Raw genomic sequence first — 12,697 nt, 5'->3', positions numbered from 1 at the left:
CGCCAGATTCACCCCATCTATCTAATCTACTGCTACTCTACTAGCCCTGTTCGTATTTGCTTTCCTTTTTTTTTCAGTCACTCGTTCGGAGACATGTATTGCACTGTTGCAAATTCTTGCCATTGCGATGAAAACTTTTGAGTTCATCGCTGTGGTATGCAGAACAGAAGGATCTCAAATGTTAGCCATCGCCTTGGACAACTGCTGCTGCAAGCTGAAGGTCACGATGGGTTCTCCATGCTGCGCAAGCAATCCTTAACTTGTGAACATCGACTTGTTACCCCGAGGTTTATAGGGAAACAACCTTGTGGCGAAGCAGAGATGCCATATTCCATACATGTGTAGGAAAGCGACTCCGCAAAGCTTACTGCGGAAGGAACAAGATTCCATCGACAAGTAGAGAAAATGACACGATGAAGAGGAGATGTCAAATTATCATGGAAGAAAAAAGGAGCGCTTGAAGTTTATGTTGTGAAAGCAGCTCCCTGAACTCTGAAGAAGCACGCGGTTTGACAAATGATCATTCAGAAATGCATCTTAATTATTTACAGTATACGAAGATTGAAGAACAGAAGACTTGATGTACATGAGAGGATCACTCTTTTCAATCGTGGTGGAATTTACAGAATGCGGGCGAGTTCTGGTGTTCTAAGTAAACGCAGGCTTGCTAATCTGCCTGCAGTCAATGCTTGTCAGTAATCATCAATCAGGTCGATAATGCTAGGAAAATGAATGTAGATGACAGGAGCGTCGCCGAGTAGCGCGCGATCTTCCACCCCTTGATGGAGGAGGACGACGAGGTGAGGCCCTTGAAGCCGAGGTCGAGGGAGACGCTGCCGTCGGGCTTGAAGAGCCCGAAGTGGCGCTCGCTCCCGGGGCCGGTCTTGAGGTCCTCGTTGAAGAGCGCGAAGATGAAGGCCTTGACCACCCTCTTGGGCCTGTAGGGCGTCCCCTTCCTCAGGAACAGCCGCTTCCGCAGGTTGAAGTTGTAGGTCCGGGCGTTCTCCAGCGTGGCGCCGGGCTCCGTGGCGTCGCCGGCGGACGCCCAGCCGGTCTCCGACACGCGCACCTCCATGTCGCTGTACCCGGCGGCCTCCAGCGCGGCGTAGGTGGCGTCGATCTGGGCCTCGAACATGTTGTCGTAGTGGAGGTTGGTCTTCTGGTCCAGGATGCCGGCGTTGGGCTTCATCAGCGCGTAGTTCACGTCGATGTGCTCCGGGTCGCTCATGTAGGCCAGGAACGGGTACGCGTTCACGTAGAAGGGCGCGCCCGTCTTGGAGAAGAAGTCCAGGAGCGGCTTCAGGTACGGCATGAGGTCGGGCCGGAACGTGCCGGCGGAGGGCGGGTACGAGGTGCCGAACACCGCCTCCGAGTGCGGCGTGTTCACCTCGATCCTGCCGGACAGGCGCATCGCGCGGAGCGCGTCGTGGATGTTGACGACGGCGCCGAAGAGCGCCTCGGCGAGCCCCGTGTCCTGCCCGCCCAGGATCTCGTTGCCCACGATGATGGCCACGATGCGCGTGGACGGGTAGTAGGGCCGCACGTTCTCGTTCACCCAGTCCATGGCCTTGCTCGGGGTGGCGGAGATGTCCTTGACGAGGCCGTTCGGGATGGCGATGGCGAGGTTGAGCCCGGAGTTGCGGAACGCGTCCAGCACGGTGTGGTCCGAGTCGAAGATGCGGACGTTCTTGATCCGCGCCATCTGGAGCAGCTTCACCACCTCCGTCGGCGGCGGCAGGTTGTCGGCGATCCGGCCGTAGTTCACCCCGTACGTCCCCACGAATGAGTGGAAAGCCGCGACTGCCAATCAATCAAGAAACCAAAAATCAGTCATGGCGGGAGAAGCAGCAACAGAGAGGCTAGCTGATCAGGCGGGGGCATGCGATACGTACCGCGGCGGGGGAAGAAGGCGAGGAGGCAGAAGAAGAGGAGGAGCAGGAGGACCGGCCGGCGGTGGCCGAGGCTGGAGTCCGGCCGGCCGCGCGGAGTCACCGCCATGGTCTTCCGGCGAGGCGGGGAGCAGGTGGCAGGCAGCGCACGTGGTGGCGACTGGAGGAGGAAGAGGAGGAGGAGGCTGTGGCCGGTAGTGGGCGGGGCATTAGAGGAGGGCCGGGGCGCCACTTTGCTTGAGGTGCAGGGCATGGCGGCACGGCGGCAAGTGCCATGGAGGGAGCACGGAGGCGGCAAGTATCCGCGGTTACTTACTCCATCCGCCGCGTTGCTTGCTCGGCCGGAGCAAGCCAAGGATCGACGTTGCCGAGAGTGGTCAGGCGAGGTTACTGGCGGATCCAAGGATGGAATCCGGTCTCTTGCGTTGCTTCCTCAAGCGACGTACAGCGCCCAGCTCTGTGTCTGCACGCTCTGTGTCTGTACCTTCTGGCTTTCAGCTGTCTTCAGTACGGATACATAAGATTGCCCGTAGCACTTGCGGTTCTGCTCTATACTTAAGCTGGGCCGAAAGTTTATTATTTCTAAATCGCTTTATGAAAATTTTAGACGACTTAGAACATCATCATCGCTATGCTTGGTTAGTCAAACAAATAGTGGGGTATTATGGACTTGGAAAAGAACCCTCCTGGTTGCCGAATGATCACACTCGAAAAAGGAGTGGAAGTTTCTCTCGTGATGGGGTGGCAAGGGTCAACAACTACCCACCGCCGCCCTGCCCCCCCCCCCCCCAACCTTCCTGCCCCTTCGCGACATGAATTGGTACGCCGGTGAGTGAAACTCGCTCGGTCGACGGTGGTTGGCGGGATTTGTTTGCTCCCGTGACATGGTGGCAGCCCTGGCCGATGCGGCTCATTTGGGGTGGCGGTGATTGTTGGAGTTGCCCTGGTGGGGATCGATAGTGTGGTGTCGCTCCTTCACTGACACAATGGGTCGGGCGGGGGGGGGGGGGGGGGGGGGGGGGGGGTCCACCACCCTCCCTCTACCGGTGACGGGAATCGAAGGTGGCGCTGCAGTGTCCAGATGCGGGATGCAAGGTCCTCATTCTCCTTCTGGTGTTTTCTCCAAGGGCACCAAAGGTTCTTGGATTCTCTCAGCGGCTAGATGGCGAAGGGAGGAGCCAGCTAGTAGAGATTGCTATGACCGATGATTTTGACAGTTAGTATGCACAATTTTCGGGTGAAAGCCTACAATTTAGTGGCGGAGCCAGCATAGAAACGTTCGGTTCAAGTGAACCCAATGGATTTTCTCGGCCACTTACATATAAGTATATATTTGCGTGACTTGAACCAAATAAAAAGGTTTAAAATGACCCCATCAAACAATGAAACACAGGCAACTAAACAAAAAGGCCCAAATACCAATGACCAAATGACCGCGCACATGACTAAACTGCTACTTGATTAGCTACGTATGTTGAACTGCTACTTGATTAGCTACGTATGTTGTTGTATAGGCACCACAGCCACATGCCTCGTCTCTTGTCCATGGGTTTTTTCCAACTTGCATATCTTGTTGTTTGTGTATAGCTCAGTCAATGGACGCCAGGGGCAAGCAAATCGCTGCAGATCCACAATGGTAAGCCGACAACTGTAGCCCCAAAATTGAGATAATTAATATTGCCACATCTCCTTCCTCTTGTGCATGTTCTATCTAGCCTAATAGTCTAGTGTGATAATGAATATTTGTTTGCCCTTGTTCTAATTTTACTTCTCCAGAAACTTTATTACGCAATCCCAGGTCCGCTAATCAGCGTTTCCAACTGAAATGCGTCAACCAAACCCAATCAGAGAGCAACACCAACTTATAAGAGGCCTTGGGTCCTTGCCCGAAAAGACTAGCCTGATAGGAGGGGACACCCTCGTCCTTATAAGTCGTGTTCTGCCTCCCTTCACAATTGATGTGGGACTAAACCCAACAATGCCCTCCCCCCCCCCCCCCCCCCCCCCGCTCACACATCAATCACCATGGTCCCGCTAACACCAGCCTTTCCGGCCCACCAACCATGACCTGCCCCCCAGTGAGTCTATCAAGATTTATTCTGACCACCTGGGCTTCGATACCAATTGTTAAGAAATTCCGGGTCCGCAAACACCAGCATTTCTGACCCACATGCGTCAATCAGGCCCAATCCGAGAGCAACACAGACTTATGAGAGGCCTTGGGCCCTCTCCCCTCAAAAGCCTAGCCTGATAGAAGGGGACACCCCACCCTTATAAGTCATGTCCTACCTCCCGCCTCAACCGATGTGGGACTAAGCCCAATAGACTTTTATTGATCTATGCTACGGAAGGTATTATTCAAAGAGAAATTGGTCACCAGATCCTGATAATGACTCATGGACGTTAAGGTCACCCATTAGACGTAGGAAAAGTACATCAAATGTCACTGCAGCATGCTGATAATTCCTGGGAAGAAACCCAACTCCACGGGAACATGGCCCTAGCGTGGTAGATGCTGTCAAATAGCCTCTTTGCAGCGTGTTGATCTTGTCAGTGAGAATTTTCACAGGAAATGGATTCCCATGGCCTTGGTCTTGTCGAAGACTTGCATGCCACATGAGAAGGGGCATGGACTTGGTCACGCAAGTCAGCATGCCATGCTGCCCATTGACGGGGATGTCGTAGCCCACACAAGACGGTTTCGTGGGGATCCCGGTTGTCACGGGGCCGACACTCTCACACTGGCAGCCGACAGTGGCAAGTCGACAATTGTTGTTCAAAATATTGGTAGGACATATCCTCTCTCTCATGCAAGTCTTATCTGTTAGTTCCTCTAGATCGGGTAGGCTAGATGATTCGCAATACTTTACCTTCACTTTGGCCCGAGGAGCTCTCGGTGCCGGCCCTGGTGACGGTGGCCGGTGATGGCAGAGAGTAGTGGTGGTCCACGGTGAAGTGGCTGGTGGCGCTTCTCATCGCTTCAGTGCCTACCTCTCGATCGGACTAGGGTTAGGAGTGGGGAACAACGGCGGAGACGAACCTCGTACTTTGTGCCATGGTCCCCACCTCCTCTAAATGGCACTGTGCGACAGGGGTCCACCAACCTTGCTTGGGCTGGACACCCCCGATCAGGGCGTGGGTCAAGGGTCCAATGGGCCGTTGGGCCCATTGGGGAAGAGACTAGTCTAACATTATCTAGCCCTTGTTGTCTGGTTGCCTTTTACCCCGAACCTTGATAGGTCGTGAAAGGATGTTTCACTTAATTACACTTATTTATAATAAAAGAAATTGGCACAACATTTTTGTTCTTTTCTCTTTCTAGAATACAAAAACAAGCTGCCCATGAAACTAAAAAGTTGTTCGTTTGACTACTTTGTTTGAAACATGTGAATAGGAGCTTTACATTATCGTTCAACTGGTAGTTATTCGCCCTGTATTTTTATTCAACTATTATATGTAGTATGATATTTTAGTTCCTTATTTTTGTCTTTTGAGCTTTATAGTTTGCGAGATAGTACAAATAATCAGGGATACAACTATGCACATATTGAGGGGGCATTGCCTCCCAGCCTTGGATCAAGTTGTCAAGGATTTCTTTTGGGCAAGCTTATATTAGTTTTTTAGCAAGCTTCCCCACTGCATACAATAGTTAGTTCATACTCAAGTGCTTAGTGAACCCAATAGCAAAATCCTGCCTCCATCGAACAGTGGAATTGCTTCCGTCTTCTTCATCTTCATGGCTACAACTAGCCATTAAGTGGTTTTGAAAGAAGTACAAATCAAAAGCGTGCAGTTTTGGGTCAAACAAACCAATGCAGACAAAAGTTTCATATTCCAACTCATTACGTGAAGGATAACGTGGAGGAACGACCCGTAAGGACAACTGATGCACAAATGAGCCTTTGGTACAAAATATGAGATAGGAGAGAGTTACCCGCAAGCTCTTCCCGGCAGTAACTTATAGGGATAGCGAAGCAAATGAACCAAGGTGAGCTAAGGGAAAATGTTACAAGTACATAGGTACGTGCACCAACCAAGTCTAATAAAACCCTAGTTTATTTCCGTAAAGGACGCTTTATTATCAAAAAATGTAGCACCAAGTAGATACAAAACAGCTAGAAAACAGCTAGAAGGGATGAGCCAACTAGTAGAGAGGTTGCTGAGCACTAATGGCTAGGAGTGATGATTTTGATGGTCAATACACGCAATTTCCTGGTGAAAGCCTATGATTTGGCATTGCCGACGTGCATTCCTCATGCATTATTAAAGATGTTGACTCGAAAATAGGTTTTAGGGACAAAAGTCTCAAATTCAACCTTTGGTTTGAACCATCGACATTAGCAGTCTAGGAGTAGGGTACTTCTTGTTGTGTTGTTACTTGTCGACTGGTGAATTATGGTCGATGGTCATAGGATCAATGGTAGGTTTGTTGAGATATTACTACTACGTCAGGGGTTCAACTTGGAGGACCTCAAATATTTCTTTCACTTTTAAGCCAATGTGTTCATTATCGGCTATTGATTTTAGTCAACTTCGATGAATAGTTAATACTATACAGCTATGTGCAATAATGTATACAGAAGGCAGAGGCTTAATTATCTTTCTTGTTGAAAAGAGACATTCTCAGTGAAAATAACTAAATCAAAGGTTTTGTTTGTTCATTGAGGATGAAATACTCAACCCTAGTTAACGTGCCATTGATGTTTCATGTTGAACCATGCATTGAAATATACTTCCATCGTTCACAAATAAATATAAGATGTTTTTCGAAATTTTAATATCAACTACGTATAGACTGAAATGAGTAAAGACACCACTAAAATTTCTATTTATACATCTAATTCTGAAAAATTAAACCATCTTATATTTGTGAACCGAGAGAATACTTAATTTTGACGAATACTCTTGTTGCCTTTGGTGTGATCTTGCTTACATTTGCATCCAAGTTTTTTTTAGACAAGGAGGATAATCCCCGATTTATGCCATCTGTATCCAAATAAATAATGAAAAGTACCTCCTCCGTTTCTTTTTACTCCGCATATAAGATATTTCTGAAGTCAAGCTTCATAGACTTTGACCAATTTTTTATTGAAAATATCAGTATTGTATACAACGTAAGTTATATAATACAAAAATTAATTCCATGATGCATCTAATAATATAAATTTGATATTGGGAATGTTAATATTTTTTCTATTAACACGGTCAAACTTGATACTTGAGATAAATCTTATATGCGAAATAAAGAAAAATGGAGGGAGTACTTTTGAAAAGCTATAACACGATGGGAAAGAGGGAGGAAGGTTAGGAGGAAAGGGGCATTGCACGAGGCAGCGACATGGAATGCTGACAAGGCACAAAGTTGAGATGAGAACCGAGCTATATACTCGTTGTGCAACGTGCACCATAGACACAGTAGTCTTTTTAATTGGCACATGCACGTTTTTCTCTAATAGTATAACCCTGTCGAGTTCTTTCCGTTCCAGGCGATTGGATCTTTAGGTTTTACTTTTAGATAGCAGGAACCACCGAACTTAATGCTCAAACTTTCTACTTTGTTTAGTGCTTACATCGCTTTTTAGCCTTTATTCAAACGTTGATCAAAGGGCGGCTCTTCCGGCGTGTCTAAGAGTTGCCTTTTGTTTGCTCCTCTTTCGGACACATTAACACGGACAGGGTGGTGTGTAATGATTAGCATGCATGTTGAGCCAACATTTAGCGTCAAAACAACAACCCGGTGTCTCTGCTTCGGTTAGTAGTTTAGGTTTGTTTCTTTTAGTCTTCACAGGTGTGGCGCTCGGATGAGTGACAACACATTTTCTTCAAGTTTGTTTTCTGAGCTTTGATCATCCTTGAATTCGTCCGTTTGGACATAGCCGACGGAGCTCCGGCGTAGATTACGGTCGTCTCCTTGGGACGATGAGTTTAGTATTTCTTGTCATGTGAGGAGATTTGATGTCAGTTACTTCAGATCTATACAAGGGTTCTACGATAATCACTATGACTTCAGTCCTTAAGGACACGTGCACAAAGACTTCTTAGCTGTCATCAACAAGGTCAAGCTTTCGGAAGAACGACGACAACGACTCGTTCCGACGGCAGTTGTGGTAGTTCGTGCTCTTAGAATTTCGATGTAATTTTTATTATGTTTGAGATGCATGAACTTTTATTATAAAAAAACAATAGAACGAAGAGGCTGCATAGAGTTATTTGCCCCGTGCCTTCACTATTTCAAAAGCTACAAACATTTACACCGCAAGTATTTGCCATGCTGAAAAATCCAGATTAAAATGTGATCGACACGTCAGGAGACTGAAAAAGCAAAATCGATGGTGAGCGTACAAAGTGGGACGAGGGCGCTGCTCATTGTGATACTGATATCGTCCACAGCCACACACGGATTGCCACTGAAAGCGAGAGGGCATACACATCCCGTTGATGGACCAGATGCCGCTGCTTTGTGGATAAGCACACACAACACGGCCGGCGGCCTGTTGCGTTCATTGTTGATGGGAAAGTGACACGACAGGCACCCGCACGGACTTCTCCGAAGAGAGGATTCCGTAGCGTTTTAGCTAGCTCACGGATGACCTGTACACACTGCTTGAGATTGTCCAAAAGGCTGATGGCGTTTACATAATGCATGAGATTGTCCTAAAGGCCTTGATCGTCTGATCGATAAGAGCATCTATCGTTAAACTTGGCAAATTCGACCCCTCAAACATCCCCATAGACGCGACCGTCGCTATCGTCGATGCCGACTACTAGCACCTGCGGCGAGCCAGATCTGGCCGCCTGCCAGACCGAACAACCCTCCACCATAGGACCTCCCTCCGACATGGATCGGTTCCCTTAAATATTTAGTTAAGACGCACGCTAATTAGGAAATGATGAGATAGATGGAGGTCAATTTGTCTAATGAGCCAGATGTATTCCGATGAAAACATTCATGTTCAGGGGTTTCCTCAGTCAAATATATGTATATGGACTTGAAGAATGGACCAATCCCCAGATCTACTCATATATGGAAAATAAAGGTACCTTTAAAAATTAAGATTTTTTATGTGGATTGTGCATAAAGAGTGGTTTTACCTAAGCACAATTTGGCAAAACTTAGGTGAGAAGGGAGTAAACGATCGATGTTATTTTCTTCTTGCAAATTCAACATCTACTTCTCACATGTCTAACCACGTTATTGTGGCGAACAATACAAATGTCCTTTAACGTATCTCCACCTAATAGCATCTCCAATCTGTTTGGTAATTGGTTTGGTGGGGTTGCGCCTAATACATCGAAGTTTGTGCATTAGTTTGGGCTATTTGAATCTTTTTTGAATGATGTTGTATTTAACAAGACAACTATCACAAACCTTTTGCAGGTTATCTACTGGGGTCTGAATGGAACCGTTGTTGGGAAACGTAGTAAAAACAAAACTAAAAGTTGCGCCTACCGAGGGAGTCCTAGACTAAGGGGTCCTCGAGCGTCCGGCCTGTTAGCCATGGGCCGGACTGATGGGCTGCGAAGATACGAATACCGAAGACTGCACCCGTGTCCGGATGAGACTCTCCTTGGCATGGAAGGCAAGCTTGGCGACCAAATATGTAGATTCCTTTCTTTGTAACTGACCTTGTGTAACCCTAGATCCCCTCGGTGCCTATATAAACCGAAGGACTTAGTCCGAAAAGAGAGAGACTCATTACCATAGTCATACATGCTAGACTTCTAGGGTTTTGCCCTTACGATCTCGGGGTAGACCAACTCTTGTAATAATCGTATTCATCAATATCAATCAAGCAGGACGTAGGGTATTACCTCCATAGAGAGGGACCGAACCTGGGTAAACATCGTGTCCTCTGTCTCCTGTTACCATCGACCTTAGATGCACAGTTCGGGACCCCCTACCCGAGATCCGCCGGTTTTGACACCGACATTGGTGCTTCCATTGAGAGTTCCACTGTGCCGTCGACGAAAGGTTCGATGGCCCCTTCAATCGTCGATTGTGACGTTGTCCAAGGAGAGACCTTCCTCCTCGGATAGATCTTCGTGTTCGGCGGCTTCGCGCCGCGGGCCAACTCGTTTGGCCACCTGGAGCAGATCGATAGCTACGGCCCTGGCCATCAGGCCAGATTAGGGAGCTTGAATTACGTTGCGGACACCCGTGGAGATTTGATCTTCGCCGGATTCGAGACTGCGGCGACCGCTCCTAGTCACCTTGACGAACATGACCTAAATCTGTCGTCAGACCGCATCCAGGAGATAACTCCTGTGACCACTCTGGCCTTAAATCCAGAGCACGCTGCGGCATCCAAGGATTGGAGGCTCAACCCCACCACAGAGGCCACATATTCCCAGGCGTTAGAGCCGTACATGGACTTAAACTCACACAATCTCCTTGTCACCGGAACCCCGGGCTCATCTCCGGGTGTAAGTTCCGAACCATGTGAGTCCACAGATGCCGAACTCGATCGTTTATCGATCTTCGAGTTCAGCCCCGCAGACATCTTCCAGCACTCACCCTTGGGCGACGTGCTAAGCTCATTAAAGAACATGTCCTTGGCGGGGGACTCAGAATCGAACTATATCCGGTTCAAACTAGAAGCTGATGATTGGGAATTTCGCTCCCCACCTGCCACCCACTTTATAGCCACTGTCGAAGACTTAACCGACATGCTCGATTACGACTCCGATGACATCGACGGTATGGACGACGATGCTGGATAAGAAGAGGGCCAGGACCCGCCGTTCACCAGACATTGGACGGCCACTTCCTCGTATGATGTATACATGGTGGATGCACGAAAGGAGAACATCAGCGATGACAAGGAAGATCCAGCTGAGGATAAACCTTCCGAAATACAATCCAAACGCCGGCGTCAGCGGCGCCACTCTAAGTCACGCCGCCGTAAAGACAGCAACACCGGCATAGGAGAAGATAACACTCCAGAAGGTGCTGAAGACAACGAAAACCCCGTTGAAATAGCTAATGAACAAGATGAACGGGAAGATGGGCAGGCTAGCCCTAGTAAACAGGCCACACACGAAGACTCAGAGGATGGAAGTTATCTTCCGCTCTCCGAGGTTGAGGTGAGCCTCGGCACCGACGATTTCATCGTGCCTGAGGAACCTCTTGAGCAGGAGCGCTTCAAGCGCCAGCTAATAGCCACTGCAAGGAGCCTAAAAAAGAAGCAGCAGCAGCTTCAAGATGACCAAGGTCTGCTCAATGATAAATGGACCCAATCAAAATCTACCCAAAGCGCAAATTGCTACCTCATTTTGATGAGGAGGCGCCGGAACACATACCACCATCGTACAATGCGGCTGACCGACCACCACGTGGTCGGGACAAAACAACAACTCACGCCGAACACCAACCCGCCCCGCCTCATCGCACAGGTAGATGTAAATTAGCCACGGCCATACATATGACATCCGGCAAAACCTGAACAATAAAGCAGGACATACTAGATCAATCTACAGATCTCGAGGACGTGCCTCGACACGCGACGACGGCCACCTATTCGGACATGACAAACTTAGTCATGCGTAGGCCGAAAACTGCAGACGGACTCCATCAGAGTTACGTCGCGATACGGCCCGATATAGAAGCGCCACACACCCTCATTGCTTCACTGATGAGGTCATGGATTATGAATTCCCAGAAGGGTTCAAACCCGTGAATATAGAATCATACAATGGAACCACGGACCCCGCAGTGTGGATCGACTTCATTCTCCACATTCATATGGCCCGCGGCGATGACCTCCACGCCATCAAATACCTCCCTTTAAAACTCAAGGGGCCAGCTCGGCATTGGCTCAACAGTGTGCCTAAAAATTCTATTGGCAGCTGGGAGGACTTGGAGGAGGCCTTCCTCGATAACTTCCAAGGTACGTATGTTCGACCTCCGGACGCTGATGACTTAAGCCATATAGTTCAGCAGCCCGGAGAGTCCGCCAGGAAATTCTGGACTAGGTTCTTAACTAAAAAGAACCAAATCGTCGATTGTCCGGATGACGAAGCCCTAGCAGCCTTCAAACACAGCATCCGCGACGAATGGCTCGCTCGCCACCTCGGCCAAGAAAAGCCAAAATCCATGGCGGCCCTCACGACACTCATGACCCGCTTTTGTGTGGGCGAGGACAGTTGGTTGGCCCGTAGCAAAAATAATGCAAGCGATGCCGGCACCCCTGAAGTTAAAAATAACAAAGACAAGTCTCGACACAACAGATACAAGCGTCGAAACAACAGTGACAACACCAAGGATACGGCGGTCAATGCCGGATTCCGTGGCTTTAAGTCCGGTCAACGAAAGAAGCCGTTCCGAAAGAACAATTCAGGCCCATCCAGCTTGGACCGCATACTTGATCGTCCGTGCCAGATTCATGGCACCCCGGACAAACCACCCAATCATACAAATAGAGATTGCTGAGTTTTTAAACATGCCAGCAAATTAAACGCCGAGAACAGGGAAAAGGGATCGCAAAGCGAGGATGGTGATGAAGAGCCCCGACAACCGAACATAGGGGGACAGAAGAAGTTTCCCCCTCAGGTCAAAACGGTGAACATGATATACGCTACCCACATCCCCAAGAGGGAGCGCAAGCGTGCGCTCAGGGACATCTACGCGATAGAGCCAGTCGCCCCAAAATTTAATCCATGGTCGTCATGCCCGATCACTTTTGATCGCCGGGATCATCCGACCAGTATCCGTCACGGTGGCTCAGCCGCACTGGTCCTAGACCCAATAATTGAAGGGGTTTCACCTGACTCATGTCCTTATGGACGGAGGTAGCAGCCTCAATCTACTC

At 48.9% G+C, this 12,697-nt stretch overlaps 1 protein-coding gene across 1 annotated transcript; it reads right to left on the bottom strand.

Moving 5' to 3' along the window:
* Positions 1 to 508: 508 nt before the first annotated feature.
* Positions 509 to 2,445, bottom strand: LOC125517478 (glucan endo-1,3-beta-glucosidase 14-like). The gene is made up of 2 exons (XM_048682681.1): positions 1,893 to 2,445; positions 509 to 1,800 (listed from the first exon to the last, which is right to left on the bottom strand). Exons 1-2 carry the CDS (start codon positions 2,140 to 2,142, stop codon positions 707 to 709), a joined length of 1,344 nt encoding a protein of 447 aa, XP_048538638.1. The 5' UTR covers positions 2,143 to 2,445; the 3' UTR covers positions 509 to 706.
* Between the last annotated feature and the right edge of the window lie 10,252 nt (positions 2,446 to 12,697).

The sequence above is a fragment of the Triticum urartu genome, chromosome 6 (genome assembly GCF_003073215.2).
Source record: "Triticum urartu cultivar G1812 chromosome 6, Tu2.1, whole genome shotgun sequence".
NCBI classification, from domain to species: Eukaryota; Viridiplantae; Streptophyta; class Magnoliopsida; order Poales; family Poaceae; genus Triticum; species Triticum urartu.
Note: the sequence above shows the minus strand (reverse complement) of the source record. Positions and strands in the feature narration are given on the sequence as shown.